Genomic DNA, 19771 nt, shown 5'->3' with positions numbered 1-19771 from the left:
GCGCGCCAGTGGTATTACTTGCTGCCCACCGGGAGTATCGACACATGGGAGAAGCTTCACAAAGCCTTCCTCAATAAGTATTTTCCGTCCAAGGAGGCGGTTGCATTGAAAAGAGCGATAGCAATGGTGGAACAACAGGACGCCGAGACGCTCTATGATTACGTTGAGAGGTTCGCGAGACTTTGTGCGAGCTGCCCGTTTCACGGGTTTGAGGAGAAGGACTTGGTGACCCACCTCTATAATGGGTTGCTAGACAATGAGCGGAGATTAGTAGATGCTGCATGTAATGGGAGTGTGCTGAATTTGACTCCCACCGAAGCTAGAGCACGATTGAACGAAATTGTCGAGGGGACAAGGAGCTTCGGGAGAACGTATACAAGGAAAGGAGCTAATGTTGTGAGCTCCGGAGAGCTTGAGTGGAAAAGCGAAATAGAGGAGCTAAAGAGCATGATCAAGAATCTCGCCGCCGGAAATGCAAAGCCTGCGAGAGTATGTGGTATTTTGTGCGGACGAGACTCATCCTACTGACATGTGCCCGCAGCTCCAGGACCAGACTATCGTTGAAGTGCACGATGTAGGAGGATTCAGACCTCCCCGACCTCGCTATGAAAACAACAATAACAACTACAACCAACGAGAAAACAACTATAATCCGAGAGGCAACGATCATCCTGGATTTAGATGGGGAGATTCATCTGGGGCGCAGAACAGGCCGTACCAATACAACAATCAATACCGTGCATCGTACCACCAAAAAGCCAATGAGCCATCTATGAGGTAGATGATCGAGTCCTTGACAAAGCACTTTACAGCCCACGTCCAAACGACGAAGTCGAGCATAAGGAGATTAGAGAAGCAGGCTGCTCAGATAGCGGAGGCGGTCAATAGCCTTCAACAACAAGGCTCGGGAAAGTTACATCTCAGGCCGTAGCAGCACCGCGAGAGAATGTAAGTGTAATCTCGACTCTAGGGAGAGGAAAAGGGCCCTGAAAAAGACGAGGAGGAAGAGACTGCGGAGAGGTCTTGACCAAGACATGAAAGTCTCAACCGAGACTTTGGCCCCGAGAAGAAGTCGCGATCGCGGCAAGAAACTCTCGACCGCGACATTACCCCCGAGAAGAAATCTCGATCGCGACTCCAAAGTCTCGATCGAGATGGCGGTGATCCAGACTTCGGAAAAATTTCCGAAAAAAGTCTCGACCGCGACACTGACTCTCGACCGCGACTTCCTGAGGATGACATTCGGGATGACGATGAGATCCACAGGAGGTTCGGGAAATGCCAGGGGAATAGCTATCTACTCCAACTCGTCAAGAAGGTGCCCCATTTTGCTACGCGATTGAAGGAGATGTGCACTAAGAAAGCAAACGAGAAGCTGCAAGGAAGGCAAAAGGTACAGGTAAGCGGAAGGGTCTCTGCAGCCATTCAGCCGAAGATGGCTACTAAGCGCGCGGACCCAGTTATGGTAAGTATCCCGTGTACCATAGGTAAAACTAGGATAGATATGGCTATGTTGGACTTAGGAGCTTCTATCAATGTCCTTACCTTACTCGGTTTATGAATCATTAAGTCTAGGGCGCATGAGTAAAACAGGGATTGTTTTGCAACTAGCCGACGGATCTACGATCTACCCGAGAGGGTTGGTCGAAGATGTGTTGGTTAAAGTAGAAAAACCTTATTTTCCTGCGGATTTCTATGTGCTAGATGATAAACATGAGACGCATGCTACACCTGTCCTTCTAGGTCGACCATTTATGCGGACATCTAAGACTAAGCTAGATCTAGATATCGGGGCGCTTACGCTCGAATTTAATGGGGATGTGGTCAATTTCAATATTTTTGGGACTAAGGCACAACCCCTAGATGATAGCTCCGTATTCTGCGTAAATGATGTGATTAAACTTTCCGAGCTAGGCACTAATGTTGTTTGGGAAGTGGCCCCACCTCGCTAACCAAACAGGAAAAGAAACCTGCTAAAGCTATTGTGCAGGTCCCCAAGAAAGCAAAATCAAAGGCGAAAGGTAAAGCCAAAAATAAGAGTGGGGAGAACAAAAAGGAGAAGAAGCCCAAGCAAGTATGGGTAGTGAAGGAGGAAAATGGTCTAAGATTCAAACCTTTCCATCCATGGTTTAAGAAATTATTGCAGGACGATGTGATCCGCAAAGGATTGGAAAAACAATGAATAAAAGATCGTACGTCGTGCCGCGACGTTAAATAAGACGCTGACCGGGAGGCAACCCCGGGGGATTTTCACTAACGCTAATCCCTATTATTTGTTTTTCTTTAATGTCTTTGTTTCAGAAAAATCACGGGGCCAACATGTAGAAAGCAGCAGCCGAGAAAAAACACGAAAATTCCGCCTCGACTACAAAAGTCGCGATCGAGACATATGAGTCACGACCGCGACTCGTCCCGTCAAAAAAATATATTTTTTTGTGGAAACCTAAAAGTCTCGGTCGAGACCCCCTTCTTCCCCTTCCTTCTTTCTTTTCTTCTTCTTCTTCCTCACACTCTCCCTCTTCCCTAAACCCAATTTCACAAAATCCCTCCAAAACTCAAGATTTCTCCCTCCATTTCACTCTAAATCTTCATCTCTACAATCTCCCATCAATCTCTCCATCAAATTCACCCAATTTCGTCCACAATCGCTCAATTTCATCAAGAACCCTAAACCCCCAAATTTCCTAAATCTCCTCCTAAAACTTGTTTTTCCTCCATCAAATCACCCCCATTAGACCGGATTTTAGCCATATAGTCCAGATCTGAAGTGGTGTTCGAAGAGGAGGCCAAACGAAGCCAAAAGAGGGGATCGAAAAATGAGTCTTGGCCGTGTTCTTGAGTCTCGACCGCGAATCTTCCTGTCTCGACCGCGATTGTTGAGTTGTTCATCACGATCTTGAGTCTCGACCGCTACAAATTTGCCTCGACCGCGACTTCACCATGGTGAAATTGTCTCGACCGCGACATTCGGACTCTCGACCGCGACTTTTCCATGTCCCGGAAGTCTCGACCGCGACCTTTGGACTCTCGACCGCGACATTCAGAAATTCGTGTTTCAGGTATCCTTGAGCGGTCTAATCTTGTCCATTTGTGGCTGTGACCACCATATCTTTGCTGGGATTTGTGTTGTGTTGTGAACAATGGCTCCTAAGAGACAAAGGAGAAACGCGGATGAGCTAGAGCAGATCATCAACAACAAAGCAATCGTCAAGACTCGGTTCCCGGACCTGGTTATGCTGGACGCAATGAGACTGCACGAGGTGGTCAGGACGATGTTCACCAAGGCCGGCTTAGGGGGCTTCTTGGGGTTGAGTGCACCCACATTCCCGAACTTCACTTGGGAATTCCTACGTACATTGTCCGTGACTTTAGACGACCGCACCGACCAGGTGTTGCATATCGAATGGCGGTCGAGCAACAGGACATGGAGGCTCACCCATGAGCAGATCGCGCATGTGTTGGGGTGACCAAGAAGAGACGTTGGGACAGAGACGTGGACAACGACACGGTGAAGAATGGTGGACTAGAGGATCGGGAGAGGTGTATGACGTCAGGCGCACCATAGATACCTCGGTTGCTTTTCCGCATTGGTGCCTCATCCACAAGGTGGTGGCGATGTGCTTCGGAAACAAGGATGAGAACAACAAGATCTCGGTCCACCAGCTCTTCCTGATGTATGCGTTCTCGTTTGAATGCGAGTTCTTCGTCCCCGATTGGCCGACCCAGTTTGTGCGTGCCTGCCAGGAGTCGCACAAGCCGCAGTTCGGCGACATCACCATAGTAGGAATGATCACCCTCTTAGCTATCGAGGCCGGCTGCCCCCAGCGCGATCAGCCTATTAGGGGGAACTTCTTATACGACGAGCCATGGTGCACGAGGAACTTGTGGCTACGGAGAGATGGCCCGATGCTTGTCTACTTGTACGGGCGCGGATTTCAGATTACCTATTCGAGAGAGGAGCCCGTCGTCTTCGGGACATGGGCCAATTCATACATCCCACCCGACGTCGTCCCAGAGGGTCTGCACTTCCCTGTACTTGGCCCGGCCCCAGCTCCAGCTCCATTCGCACCCGCACCTCCATTCGCCCCCGCGGCCGAGCATCAGCACGCTTACTCCGACGCTGGCGCGAGCGGTTCTGGGTCCCAGCCTTATTCTGACGAGATGTACTGGCGGACCCACATGGCGCACCAGTTGGGCTAGATTATGGAGGCTATCGGGGCGATCTAGACGAGCCAGCACGAGATGCGGACGACTACACAGGCACTCGTCCAGAACCAGGAGCGGTTCCAGGCCGACATGACGGCCATCCGGGAGGACATGCTGCGAGACCAAGAGTATCAGCACCAGCAATGGGTGTACCAGCGGCAGCAATGGGAGCTCTTCCGAGCCAACTACCCCGATCCACCAGCTGACGATGAGGATGCCTACGACGACGACGACGATGAGGATGAGTCTGATGATGTTGATGACGGTGATGACGATGATGATGAGGAGTGATTGCGGTATTTCCCCCTCTTTCATATCTTTATAGGTCCTCTTTTGCTGCATTGAGGACAATGCGCTGTTCAAGTGTGGGGAGAGGATTTACCGTACCGAGGAGGAGTTTTATGTGTTCTTTTAGTCTTTCTTGCTTATTTTCTGCTGAACTATTTGTGTCGTATTTGGATCAAGTCTGTACGAATTTATGTTTGAGTCTTGAACAATTGCATCTGTTTTGTTTAAAAAAAGTCAAAAAAAATACGAAAATAATTCAAAAAAGAAACAAAAAAAATCGAAAAAATACGAAAAAATAAAAGGAATAAAAAACAGGCAAGCAAAAATGGATAAAAAGAAAAAGGTTGGTGCCTGAAAAATAAAATAAAAAATATATATATAGAAAAGAAAAAGACCCTACCACTTAGAATTTGGTGGAAAACCCGAAAGGGCGCCGGATTTACTTGTTTTGTGATTATTTATTTGATTGCATATCTATTGGCGCAGGACATAAGAAGGGAGTTGAAGGATGTCTTGCGTTCTAGGATTCACCAAGGAGGGATAAGGGAGTTAGTTTTAGCCTTTTATCTCTCTATTTATGAGCTTATTGTTATTCAAACTTTGCATGCTTACCATTCCATTAGTTTATTAGTTTTGCTACATATTATCGGCGGTTGTGTTAGATTCTAGGATTAGATTTCTATTTCTTGGGTTTGATGCATATTGTTGTGGTTGTACTATGCAGAATTTTTAAATTATGATTGCTGGTTGTGACTTGTGGATTGATCATATTATCTAGTGGTTAAGGACATTACTCGAAGAGGAGGAATAAGAAGTGTATAAGCGAGTGGGAGACTCGATTTTATCCTTATTATGTCATATTTATGTACACCACTTGGTTTGATTATTACTATTGTATTGGAGTGGTGACATATGAAGGTGGAGAAATAAGGAGGGTTTTGGGTAGGACATCAGGGAGACATAAGGAGATAGATCAGAGTAGGTTAGTGCTCGATACACTTTGGAGTTTGGAGTATAGTCGCTATCAGGCTTTCTCTACACTTACTGTAGACCGTTGTGCTTTTAGGAGAAGTGAGTTTTATTTTGCTTACTCGAGGACGAGCAAGGTTTAAGTGTGGGGAGGTTTGATAGGAGCTTATTACATGGTGTAACTAGCGACTATTAGCTTAGGATTAGTGGTGTTTAGGTGCTTATTGAGTGGTATTCTCGGATCTGGTATGATTGTTCACTTATAGATTTGCGGGATGCTCTTAATCGTTATTTTGTGGTTTGTATTATGGAGATCCTATTTGTTACTCACCTTTAGTGCATTTGGGACGGAGCTAGAGAGGAAGACGACCACACCTACACCCATGGAAGAAGCTGAGAGGCGAAGCCGAGCTGCCTCGGAAGCTTACAGAAGACCGAAGACCAGTCCTAGAGAAGGTTTCAAGACGGAAGAAAAGCTACGAAGAAGATGTCTCGACCAAGACTATAATGTCTAGATCGAGATTTGCCCTCAACATAGATGTCTCGATCGAGACTATAATGTCTCGATCGAGACTTTGCCTCGACATGAAAGTAGCGATTGAGTCTGGTGCCATTTCTAAGTGACTAGGAAAAAGTCTCGGTCGAGACTATAAAGTCTCGATCGTGACTCGGCGACGGACCCGGCCCAATTGCAGATCCAAGCCCAGGAATTTATTTGTTTTTCAGATTTAATCTTTTATTTTCAGTTATTTTCTTATCTTCTAGGCTAGATACTATATAAACCTTTAGCTTTTAGGTTAGAATTATCTTGATCTTTTTGCCACTTTTCACAATTAGTTCTTAGAGATTCAGCAGCCAAGAAGAAGCTCCCACCTTTGTGCCATCTTCTACCTTCATCCCTGGTTAGTTCATCCATAATTATGTATAGCTTTCTCTTGGATATGTCTGGCTAAGTTTCCTATTAGTTCACTCTTAGGGTTGAGGCCATTATTCTAGGAATTGTTTGTGAGAATTCTATTATTTATGTTCTAATAATAATTTCAGCATTGTTTTATATTCTCTTGTGATTATTGTAATTGATTGATATTGATTTTATCTAGGTTCAAACTAGGTTGATTATTATTCATTCATATCGCTAGGCTTGATAATTCGATTTGAAAAGTCTTGTCTTTTAGGTAGCAATCAGAATTAGCATAGACTATTTGCGAGAAGTTTATTTTGTAGAGATTATAAACCTGTGTTGAGTATCGGCGATTTGCCAATGGTATTGCATAGTCCTACTTATCTTTGATCTTTATGTTGTTGATTAGTTGAACCTTAGGATTTCTTTGGTTATTGCATACAACAAGGGTTCTAGACTATTTGGACTAGTTGCGATTTACGAACAAAGAGTAGGACAACTAGATTATTTATTTAAAGAACATAACTTTTATAGAATTCGATGATCAACTTTCCATAAGAATAATGCGCTGATGCTAAAAGAGTGAGCTTTCCATCGTTATAAGTTTACAAAATCCAACAACTCACGTTTAATTATTGCTAGTTAGTTTACAAACCAAAAACCCCCCAGTTACTATTTGGTTACACAAATTGAATTAAGCTATCGTTGTGGATCCCTTGGGACTCGACTCCGACTTACCACTTCACTAGTGGATACTTAGTTGGATTATTTTTTATAGGGCCAACGACCGTTTTACGCCTGTCAAGTAGCCCGGAGGTGCAAACCAACCACACAAAGTCAAAGAAGATTACTCTTGCCTCATTGCTAAAAGCCTAATCTAATTCTGAAATTAATATGAAGTGTCTAGGGGGAGGCAAAGCTCTCCCTATTTAGAAGAAAATTAGTAGCTAACCCTAAAATGACAACCTTAAAGTGTGTTTAGTAGAAGCCCAACCCGAATTACAATTAAACCCTAGGCAAAAACCCATTTAATCCTTCGGAGAAGGGTTTTCTCGCGGCGCAGCAGCAGGAGCAGGGGCTTGATCGCGTCTTATGTTGGCGTGATCGCATTGCTATAGAGGCATAGGCGTGATCGCATCTTTCCTGGTGCGGTCGCGCCTTCGTAGAATCCGTCCCAGCTCGTTGCGTGAGCTGGGCGCGGGCGCGCCGGGGGCAAATGGCCCTTTTTCGCCTCCTTCTTCACTTGCGTTTTCTCCTTAGCTCTCGCGTCTTTCCCTTATGCTCGTAATCCTCTTGATTGTACTCTTTGCTCTTACGAAGTCCGTACTACGACATAATGCTCCGATTGTGGCCTATTATAACCATAGTTGATGTTAATTCCCACTCCTTATGGTGTACGAGAGGCCGCCAATCAGCTACATATGACCAGGTGGCATGGGTACATGCCTTGGTACAACAGACCCTGAGAGATTACCTGAAGGCACTTGATCAGTGATTTGCTAAGATCCCAGGAGCCCCGTAGCCAATCGAGAGAGAGGCCGTTGATGGTTTCGAGGAGTCACCCTTTTCCGAGGCTACTTGACAGGCGTAAAACGGTCGTTGGCCCTATAAAAAATAATCCAACTAAAGTATCCACTAGTGAAGTGGTAAGTCGGAGTCGAGTCCCAGGGGATCCACAACGATAGCTTAATTCAATTTGTGTAACCAAATAGTAACTGGGGGGGTTTTGGTTTGTAAACTAACTAGCAATAATTAAACGTGAGTTGTTGGATTTTGTAAACTTATAACGATGGAAAGCTCACTCTTTTAGCATCAGCGCATTATTCTTATGGAAAGTTGATCATCGAATTCTATAAAAGTTATGTTCTTTAAATAAATAATCTAGTTGTCCTACTCTTTGTTCGTAAATCGCAACTAGTCCAAATAGTCCTAGAAACCCTTGTGTATGCAATAACCAAAGAAATCCTAAGGTTCAACTACTCAACAACATAAAGATCAAAGATAAGTAGGACTATGCAATACCATTGGCAAATCGCCGATACTCAACACAGGTTTATAATCTCTACAAAATAAACTCTCGCAAATAGTCTATGCTAATTCTGATTGCTACCTAAAAGACAAGACTTTTCAAATCGAATTATCAAGCCTAGCGATATGAATGAATAATAATCAACCTAGTTTGAACCTAGATAAAATCAATATCAATCAATTACAATAATCACAAGAGAATATAAAACAATGCTGAAATTATTATTAGAACATAAATAATAGAATTCTCACAAACAATTCCTAGAATAATGGCCTCAACCCTAAGAGTGAACTAAATAGGAACTTAGCCAGACATATCCAAGAGAAAGCTATACATAATTATGGATGAACTAACCAGGGATGAAGGTAGAAGATGGCACAAAGGTGGGAGCTTCTTCTTGGCTGCTGAATCTCTAAGAACTAATTGTGAAAGTGGCAAAAAGATCAAGATAATTCTAACCTAAAAGCTAAAGGTTTATATAGTATCTAGCCTAGAAGATAGAAAATAACTGAAAATAAAAGATTAAATCTGAAAAACAAATAAGGAGGCCGTTGATGATTCGCTAGTAGTTGGAAACTGGAAAAGCAATCCAGTGACCTTTATTATGTCATCCAGAGATCCAAAGAGACCCTTCACGAGTATTTGAACAGATACAACAAGGAGAAAGTGTCGATCCCAAATTACAATGTCACCACCTGGGTCCCGGCTTTCCGATGAGGACTCATCCAAGAAAGCGAACTATGATGTCATTGATTCTATTCTCTTCAAACGATCCATCACAGGTCTGAAGCTAAGATGCATTGGGCCTGACGAGGCACGACAAGTCCTCCGGTCTGTCCATAACGAAGAGTGTGGAAATCATGCGGGAGGAAGAAGGTTGGCATGTGAGATCAGACGTCTTGGATACTTCTGGCCCACCATGAACGCTGACGTAGTCGACCACGCTAAGAGGTGTGATGCCTGCCAACGACATGCACAGGTCCCCAGACAGCCATTGGATTCTTGGCACCCAACACTCCCACCTTGACCCTTCATGAAGTGGGGGGTGGATATCGTCGAAAAATTTTCACCTGCGGCCGGGGCAACGCGTCTTCTTTCTTGCAATGACAAATTACTTTTCTAAATGGATAGAGGCGGAAGCTTATAAAGAGATGAAGGAAAAACATGTTATATCATTCATAAAATGGAACATCTTGTGCAGGTTTAAAGTACCTTCAGAGATAGTGTGCGACAATGGCTCGCAATTCATCGGTCAAAAGACTCGTGACTTCTGCACCCGATGGAACATCGCTCTTGTCATGTTGATGCCCCGCGGGCAAACGGATAAGCGGAATCTAGCAATAAAATCATCATCAACAATCTAAAGAAGAGACTAGAGGGCGCTAAGGAATGGGCAGAACACCTGCCATATGTCACGTGGTCAGATCGGACCACCCCCAAGCACGCCTCAGGACAGTCTTCTTTCTTGCTGGTATACGGATGCGAGGCGGTTTTCCACGCCGAGATCTTATTACCGACAGCAAGGTACGGTCTTCAAATGCCAGAGAAAAACAATATTGAGTTATCTCACAATATCGACACCGTGGATGAGTTGAGGGAGAAGGCTCGGAATCGAATGGTCCTCCACCAATAACAAGGGGAAAAGAGCTACAACAAGAATGTCAAGATAAAAGCCTTCAAACTCAAAGATTGAGTCATGCGGAAGGGCATTTCAGAATATGACAGACCCCGTGACGGGAAGTTAGCTCCTCAGTGGGAAGGCCAGTATTGCATCACGGAAGTCATCGGACAAGGGGCATACAAGCTCTACTCGATCAACGGTCAGGACGTTCCTAGAAGCTAGAATGCTACACACCTGAAGCTCTACCACTTTTAGTCGATCATGTGACAGGTATGAATATATATCACTATTTAGTGAATCAAACACTTTGTTACCACTACGCAAAGCACAATTATCAGGTGCAACGACAGGTCATCACTTGCATGTTTTCTATTTTCTTTTTCTTGTTTCAGAATAAAAACATTGTACACGGAGCCCCCCCCCCCCCCCCACGCACACACGTCGAGACACTAGTGAATCCACTCACACACACATAATGAGCTCAACACAAACACGATCAATCGGACACGAGGGATGACACGTACAAGCATGTCATACCCCGTGAACCTTATACCCGCTATAAGGTCATACATCTTGCCTTTTTCTATGTAAAATAAATGTTACTTCCCCTCGGGTAATAATACAAGTCGTGACTGACACTTGCACGCTATTACTACAGGTTCTCTCCCCCTCTTTGACCGAGTAAGGAGTAGAATCGGCACACGGGGCCTCGCGAACCGTATACAAGTTATAAGGTGAGTTTGAAAACAATGGCCCTTCTCTTATACAACAAAATAAGGTGTCATATACACCTTGATAACAACTCGTCGTGTGAAACAGGTTCACTCCCGAGCAAGGAGCAAGCCGGACACGTCACCCCCACAGGTCTTGTGCCAAGTGCCAAACTCTTCGGTTCGAGCCACCCGGTGCAAATATGAGCCATAAGAACAGGTCCCAACCCGTGGATAAATTGTAGCATAGAAGTAGACGATGTATAGATAAAACAACGGATTAGAGTGCGTACAATGTAAGACATTACGGTTGGACTATTAGCCTGATGAAATACAAAAGTTGTCTACAATGCATTCGATTCGATGGATGAAAGTAATGCATGAAATAAAACTATGCAACATACACTAAAATTCACGACGACAAGATGGTCGTCGATCCACACATACCATATGCGATCCGCTGTCTAACGGGCCGCCAAAACAGGTTCAACGAAAGTACATTACATGCGACCCGCTATAAAGAACGGGCTGCCAAAACCAATTTTCAGACCTCCACCGAGGAGGAATAAGAAGGACAGTTCTTACAAGCTTTGATCACATAACATAAAGAAAGATAGAAAAAAAGTAGTTATTACCACAGTCACTGAACGTTCCCGTCTGAAGTAACATCACCCTGGTTGCCAACGTCTTTGGTACGGCCAGAACTCTCGACATCTACTCCAGTTGGTTCGCCTGAGATGCCCGGTCCTTGAAGGATGTTGTCATGAGGACAGTCCCGGGGATACTCTTTGTCAAATTCATCGCGAGTCGCATCCAAGTCCCACTCAGAGTGTTTGCCATCCGCGTACTCCTCCATCATCTCCAAATGATCCTTCTGCCCAAAGTACACCCCCACATCCATCACTATATAGGCATTGCGGTCATGAATACGGGTCATATCCTCTTCCAGTTGGGATACGCTCATTGGACTCCTTCTATGCTTGGGACGTATTTGCTTTCAAACTATTAAGTCCGCTGCTCAGTTTTGATACCTTCCTTGTGGCCTTGATGACTTTCTCCTCCATAGATGGTACCTTTGCCTCTTCCTTGGACACCTTGTCCTTCATCTCGTTAGAAAACTGTCCACGTCACGAAGTCCAGGACGAGCTTCTCGAATCGCTTGACGAGACAAAGTAAGTCGATTAGCAGGAGTGGTTCATTCGGCATTTAATTAATAGACGAGAAGGGAGTTATCGCATCAAAAGAGGCTAAGATCGTCTTCTTGACTTGTGAAGTCTCGACTTTCCTGTAAGCGTCCTAGGAGGGCGGCATCTTCTTGACGGCAAGAGGTGGAAGTACCGTAGAGCGTTGAGCAAGGTTAGGTCAACCACATCATTGGATTTGGTTCTCTTGGTTGGAGGAGGCAGAGGCCTTGACACTTCGCCTTTGTTTTTGGCCTTGAGTGTCATCATCTCCTTTAAAGACAGGTGAGAAGAACTACGTCCGGCTCTGGTACTCGTGGTTGGGCAAGAAACAAGCAGGAAACATCTAATCAAAATGAACATGCAAAGATCACAAACAAACATAGAAGGACTTACATTTGAACGGAGAAGACATTGTAGTAGCAGGTTCGGCGGGGAGAGCATGAGAAGTAGTGGTGTTCAAAGGTCCGGAAAATCAGGGGCGTGCACTCGATTGCTCGGATTTTACTTTCAAAGTCCTCAACCAGTTCCTTCGCTTCTTTTAGGGTATGCTGCAAGGAAAAAACAGTAAAGCAAATTAACTCCAAAAGATTTGATGAGATAAACGATGGACAGGCACTTACCGGCCTCCGACCACTCCGTTTTCAAGAAATGACAACCTTTTCCTAAACCTAGAGAATCAATCTTGACGAAGAAGAATCTGTACCGTCATCCACGGTCATTCGCCTCCAATTTCTCAACCAAGGTTCCCGACCAAAACGAGCCCTAAACAAGTACTGACACGAGCGCAAACTAATAGGGTAGTATAGATACTCAAAGATTTCAAAAGAGAAGCACAGTTCGGGGTATCTCTCGTTCATCCGATCGAAAATATGAAGGAGACGCCAGCCTGATGGCATGATCTGACAGGGGCTAACCTTCAGTACGACATTGCGTCCTGTGCCAACTTGGAAAAATGAAAAAGTATGGCCTATGAGGAACGGATAGTCGTCCAAGACCGTCCATCCCTCGTGATAGGCATCTGCCCTTTCGTCTTCGTCGAGCAGGCACACAACGGCGCTCTCAGAAAATTTAGCGCTGGAGAGAATAATCGGTTAACTCATCTTCAGTAGGACATTAAGAGACGGCGTCGACATCCCTCAAATGAAGTACCCGGAGCCATGGCAAGAAACGGAGGGTCGGAAGGAGAAGAAATGAGGATCGAAATTCGGAAAGAGAGCTTACCAAGGAGAGCAGTGAAGCTAGCGAGACGGAGTTCTGCAGATTGATGCGACCCTGCATTAATAGGGGCGGACTCGACAACCGAAGCGTCCTGGGCGGAACAAAGCACCAGCCGTACACGTGGATGGATCTCAGGGAAAAGCAACCGCCCACTTACGTTCAAATCAGCCGGTTACTTTTGGAGCAAATGTTGGGCTCCGATTTTGAGCCTATCCGGGAGTCATCCATCTTGGCCCATTCCGGTGTTCGATTGTAGTTCGTTTGGATCGTTCCGGCCTTCATGCGTCACGAAATCTGTTGGTGAACTTTAAAGAAGAAGCGGATATCGTGGCTATCGATTTCCGAGATCTCCGGATGAGCTGACTCGACCGAGATACGTGGGTTCGAATTATTATAAACACATTCTAAATATCTTGTAACAAACACAGATTGCATAATACGAAAACACTTAATACAATTATGAGATTCCAATTCTACTCGTTTTATTGTTTTGTTAATCGTTCCTTATCGAGTGATCGTGAGATAATCAGAGACCGGTTGATTGCTCCCTCAACTAGGCAATTTAGATCCTTTGGATTCCTTTTGCCCAAAACAGTTATGCTACAAACATATTATCTTTTTACAGGTCTGGCTTCCTTGTACGTAGAAGAGATCTCCAAGCAGCCTTGTTCCTCTCCAAAGCTTGATCTTGTATTGTTTGAAGTTTGCGAATCCTGCATCTTGCACGATTCTTCAACCAGGATGAATAATCTTTTCCCTCTTGCACTGGATGAAATCAACAAGCTCTTCTTCTAAACACGGATCAGATTCTCCACAGTTCTTGCTTAGGCACTTTAAGAACACTACACCATGTAGTCCTGTATCATATATATATAGATACAGGACTTCTATTTTGCTAACAGAGGGGATATGGAGTTGCCTACTACTAGTATTAGATGATCAGATTCTCCACAGTTCTTGCTTAGGCACTTTAAGAACATTTCACCATGTAGTCCTGTTAGAAACGTTAACTCTTTTTTTTTCAAATAAAGTTAATGTTTCTAACAGGGGTATTTTGCTAACATAAACTAAACTTGTTTTTGATGAAACTAAGTGCCTCAGTCCATATATATGTATTAATCCCAGGTCAAATAGCTAAGTGGGGAATATCACCCACCACTCAGCCAGGAGGACTTTGGCTAAAAGAAACTAAACTTGGAGTATGATAAAGTTAGGTATATTGGCAAATTTTATCAGTTAAAAGGTTATACTCTTTCCGTTCTTTTTTGCGTTCTTCATTTCTTTTTGATTTATTTATTAAGATATGTTTCTATGATAAATATCTTCAAATTTAAGTTAATAAAATTTATCTAGTTCAAGTACTCATCAAAACGAATAAAATAAAATCAAACCCGACCATTTTTCACATAAATCGAGAAAAATCAAGAAGATTTTATATATGAGAAATATATAAAATAAAAATAAGAACAAGAGAGTAATATCATGCATGTTCACTAATTTAGTCTTTCATCCTAGTCCTCTCGACAAGAGAGTTGCACGAAGAGTATCTAATGAATTATAATTTCTTACTAGAAACCAGAAAGCAGAATATTGAGCTAGCAAAACTTCAATCAGTTTTCAATCATACAACTACTCAACTCTCAGCTTACAATGTCGAAATTTATGAAAATCTGCCATCTGTATTGATCAGAAACAAGAGGAAACAACCTCAAAATGAAGCAACCAAAACCCAATCACAACTCAAAAACACTCAATTGGTCCTCGGAGCAGACCATTCAACACTCAAGATCAAACTATCATACCCATATCCATTAAGTTTCTTAATAGCCCTTTCAGCATCCTCCTTCATCGCAAAGTTAACATACGCAAAGCCTCTGCACAGACCAGTACTATGATCAATAGGGACAAACACACGAGTAACAGATCCAAACGGCCTAAAGAGCTCATGCAAATCAGCCTCTCGTGTGTCCTCAGACAAATTCGTAACGCGAACGGCGTTTTCATCATTTCTTCTTCTCATGTCAGTTGCGGGCCTTTCGCCGCCCCTATGTGGTGGAGCAACATAGGCTCCTTTAGAACCAGCTGTAGCAGATTCTGCTGGCTTGTCAACAAAAGTGTCGGTTGGAGTTGAGAGATCCTTGTAAGGACATCTTGATGTCCAATGGTCACCCTTTTTGCCGCATGTCCTGCAAATCATTAGAACTGCACCTTTGTTTGCTCCGAATGGGTCTGTTGAGCTCTTTGCTTCCATGGTGTTACTTCCTGTTCAACATTGAGTTCATAGGCAGGAATAGTCAAGTTTAATAGCTAATTTAACATATTGGAGCAAGAAAAAGAGATAAGACTGTTGTCACTTCACTTTAGTGACAGAAATAGAGATGCATAGTAATTAACAACTCGTATCGAACAAGATGAATTTCTCATAACAATAGCCAAATTGTCTACTCTTTTGTTGTGAAATCTGTTTAATGAGTGAGCAGAAGCTTCCTGAGATCTCACTAAGCGCTATAGCCATCAAATTTCAACGATTATGCATACATGACTACAGCTAAGAACAGTCCAACTTGTGGTTGGAAAGGATCAACAAATCAACAAAAGTAGGAAGCACAAAAGTAAGCCTAAATTGCACAGAAAGATACAAATGAATCATAATTAAACGTTAAAACTAACCAAAATCCACTTGGCAGCCTCCATTCTAATCAATCAAACAAGTAAAAATAATATAGAATCAGGTGAGAAGAAAAACAGAAGATTAGACAGCAAACCTGGAGCCTTCGGGCGCTCGAGGACAACTTCTTCAGTGGAGACCACGGTGAGGCAGGCGCCGACGTCTTCCTTAACAGCGTCACCGAACTTTGGCCAGGAGCGGCGCGCAACGGCGCTCTTGGAGAGATGAGCCTTGGCAAGCTTACGAACCTTAGATGTGGTGGTAATCTTTACTTTGTTGCCTTCATCGTTGAACTTGTATTCAATCACCTTCTTCATACCGTTTCCATCGGGGCCGATGACCTGTTTCGGTGGAAGAAGGAAGTCTAAATCCTCGCCGTCCTCCTCGTCCAGTTCTCCCCATCGGAGCTTGTTCATGGATTGCATTATGATAGCGTTTCTGTACGAAGGAGAGAATGCGTTTTTTGTACGAAGGAGAGAATGTAGAGGCGATTGGGGGCGGGTAAGGGCAACTGTTTGAGAGAGAGCTTTAACCTAAAGCTAAAAACTTCATACACAAATAACTTTTAAATACAAACGTATATTATTAACTTTTTCTTATTTTTATAATATTTATTTCTATATACACGGAGTTTTTTTTAGTACAAGTATTATGGTGGGTAAGTGGGTACGGATCTAGACCGTTGGATCGGAACGATCAACGGTCCAGAAAACTGGGGGGAAAAAAGCATAAAAAAGAAGACAATGGACGCGCGTGTCTGGGGAATAAAAGAAGGGTAATTTTGTAAATACCTGCAAAACTGACCTGGATAGACGGCACTGCCCCCGTGCTTTTTTATACCTGTTGCGCGAGGTGGTCTTCTCCACTCCCATTACAACAATTTGAGAAAAACTCGCAGAAGAAAAAAGCGATGTCCAAGTGAAATCCGAACAAAATCGACAATGTCATGAACACAGAGCGATTCTCACATCGTCGATAAGAAAATTCCCGAACTAAAAACCTAATTTTGGATTTTTGAACTGAAAAACTAGTGTTTTTAGATTTCGACCTGGAAAACTAGAAAGGGTGGTTTTAGTTTAATAATGAAGGTTTTTGGTTTGTTTTAGGGTTTCGACCTAGAGATTATAGTAGATCTGGTGTGCATGAGATTACAGGGTCTAGAGATTACAGTTAATGTAATGTTCTGGTTTTTTTAGTGAAAATGTTCCACAATTTGAAGCTGCATGAACCTTAAGAATATGCATGAACAAAACTGAGATATGTTCATTCAAATAGGAGAATGCTCCATACTTCGAGATTCTATGAACCTTAAGAAAATATATCATGACCTACAACTATCTCATGACCTACAAATCTGCATGAACAAAGCTGAGATATGTTCATTCAAATAGGAGAATGTTCCATACTTCGAGATTCTATGAACCTTAAGAAAATATATCAGCATTTTGACTTAGAATTTAGAGTTTGATATAATGTTCTGTTGTGTATGTGATTGAAGGTCCTAGAATGGAAGATGAAGTTATAATAATTGGGACATCTTTTACATCTGGTTCAATCTCATCTTCTACATTTGATTCAATCTCCACTAGTGGTTTAACTGATGATGCAATTATGTTGGGAGTGGTACAGATGCGGGGGATAGTGATAATGTTAGTGGAGGTGGAGAGGTGGTACAACAACAACATTCTGAGCGTTTACAACTAGTTGAGTGAGATTGGAAAGCTACAAAGCTCTTGAAGATGAGATTTCAACACCACAAAACACGTCTGAGCCTACAGAAAACTATAAACATCAGCTTTCATACTCAGGGAGAGTAAAATGTGTTGCAAGAAAGAAAGGCTTGTGGAAATAGATTAGTACAAAAAGGAACCAAAATGAAAGAGAGAGCTGTTGTGATAAAGACAACACAATGGTAGCCAATGGAAGAAGAAGAAACTCAGCAACATAAACGGGAGGAGCAAAAAGAAGATTAAGAAAAGGACAAAAAGAAGGAAGAAATGCTGCCATGATCGGTTGCTACAAGTAAGCAAAAAATGTTTAAATTGTTTAATGTAAAACTACATGAAATTTGTATGATCATCAAATTTAAGGTTTGTGAAAATATATGTACTGGAACATGACATTAAACTACATGGTTCATGAAAAAAAATGCATATGGTTCATAAAATATAACTAGTGGAACATAACATTCAACTAGAGGTTCATGAAAATTGAAAAGGTTGGATCACAAATTATCCACTATGAGGTTCATTAAAATAGTAAGGTTCATGAAAACGTATATGCTAGAACATGACATTAAATGAACAGGAACATGAGGTTGAACTACAAAATTCATTTATGTATTTAATATAGATCAAATTTAAATAGAGTTCATTTTTCAAGTTAACAAAAGAAAGTGGGTGACAAAAAAATATAAAGGTTCATGAAATTGACAAACTGGATCACAGCTGTCAACTATGAGGTTCATATAAAAGAAGAATGCAACTTAAAAAAACTGTTGAAAGATATAACTTATATTTTTATAATTGATATATTTATTATTATATGACTCATGTAGGTAGCAAAGTTTGTCTACAAACTCAGGAGACACAAGAGATGGCCAAGGAATCTGAAAATTTAAACTTAGAGGTTTGGGAGAAAAGGAAAGGAAAGGAAAGAAGGAAGAAATTGTAAAAATGCTTGGTAAGAGACAACGGATAGATCAGATCGAACTGGGAGTTAAAAGGAAAGTTGTGAAAGAGGAAATTGATGTTGATGGATTCCCAAAGTTACTTACCCGAAACATTCCCAAGATGTTTATTGAGACGATGTCTGACCTGAGTGAAGATTAGAAAACTAGGTGAGAGAAATGGGTTTTGGATATCTTTTAAATCTGAAATTCATTAAAGTCCCGACTGCAATGACGTTTTGGATCTTTGATAATTATGACGAGGTGAGATGCGCAATAAGAATGAAAGATGGAGGCTGTATAGATGTGAATGAGAAAGAGGTGGAAAGGGTTATTGGGATACCAAGAGGAGAACAGATGATTCCAAGAGAGAGGACGGATAAGGAATAACATGTTGATTTGGATGAGTGGTTTAATTACTTCAAAAAAAAAAGGAAAGGAAACCAGTCTCAAGCTTAAAACCAGTCCAAATAATAGACGGTACAAGACCATTGCACATTGCTGAGAGGTTGATCGTTTGTAAGGATGAAACTTGATTTAAGAGGTTATTCATAAACCTCTTCATCTCAGGATTGATAGAAGCGAATCAGAAAGGGACTGTCAACAAGAGCTTGCTAATTACAGATGTTGAGAATGTCAAAAACAAGAATTGGTGTGAGTTTGTACTGAATTCATTGCCACAAACATCACTCGACTGGAAAGCTAAAAAGGATAGGTTTTACAAAGGGCCTATCATCTTTCTTGTGGTAAAGGCAACTTAATTTATTTTTTTTATAAATATTTACTATCAAGTATAATAATTTTCATAGTTTAAGAACTTTGTATACCTGCTTTATGTACAACTATTGCATGTTGATAGAGTGACAATAATGGGCAAAGAAAACCCACACTCAACACCTGTACTTTTGAGCTGGACAGACAAGAATTTGTATGAAAGAGAGGGTAATGAGATCAAGTTTGGTGGTTTTGGTAAAGGAAAGCTTCAACTACACCATGAAAAAGCCAAGATTAATGAAGAACATGAAAGAATGACAATGAAAGCACAGAAACAATAGTTGCAGGGGCAATCTAGGTATAATTCTGTAACAGTTATACGTCTATTTACAAAAGTATGGTTCATATGCTTGAGTTAGTGAGAACATGCTTTACATAGTATGGTTCATATTCATGCGTTGGTGGGAACATGTTAGCATGTGTTAGTGTGAATATTGTGATGCATTTTAAATGGAATTGATGATGTTGAATTGTGATGTATTTCAATTAAAAAAAGATTTTGGTTGCAAACAGGGGTTCCCCCAGGTTGATGTTG

General features: G+C 42.3%; 1 protein-coding gene across 1 annotated transcript; it reads right to left on the bottom strand.

Moving 5' to 3' along the window:
- Positions 1–14876: 14876 nt before the first annotated feature.
- Positions 14877–16219, bottom strand: LOC141249162 (eukaryotic translation initiation factor 3 subunit G-like). Its single transcript, XM_073669544.1, has 2 exons — positions 15892–16219; positions 14877–15388 (listed from the first exon to the last, which is right to left on the bottom strand). The coding sequence occupies exons 1-2, from the start codon at positions 16217–16219 to the stop codon at positions 14877–14879; spliced, it is 840 nt and encodes a 279-aa protein (XP_073525645.1).
- Between the last annotated feature and the right edge of the window lie 3552 nt (positions 16220–19771).

Source organism: Phyllobates terribilis, unplaced genomic scaffold (genome assembly GCF_046119375.1).
Source record: "Phyllobates terribilis strain yellow unplaced genomic scaffold, ASM4611937v1 Scaffold_4325__1_contigs__length_62239, whole genome shotgun sequence".
Classification (NCBI taxonomy): domain Eukaryota; kingdom Metazoa; phylum Chordata; class Amphibia; order Anura; family Dendrobatidae; genus Phyllobates; species Phyllobates terribilis.
This window is presented reverse-complemented; position numbering and strand designations above follow the sequence as displayed.

Excerpts from the sequence above, each read along its gene's own strand:
- LOC141249162 (XM_073669544.1), bottom strand. The coding sequence starts at position 16,219 with ATGCAATCCATGAACAAGCTCCGATGGGGAGAACTGGACGAGGAGGAC. Across the intron at positions 15,389-15,891 it reads CGAGCGCCCGAAGGCTCCAG|GAAGTAACACCATGGAAGCA; the intron begins GTTTGCTGTCTA and ends AATGTTGAACAG.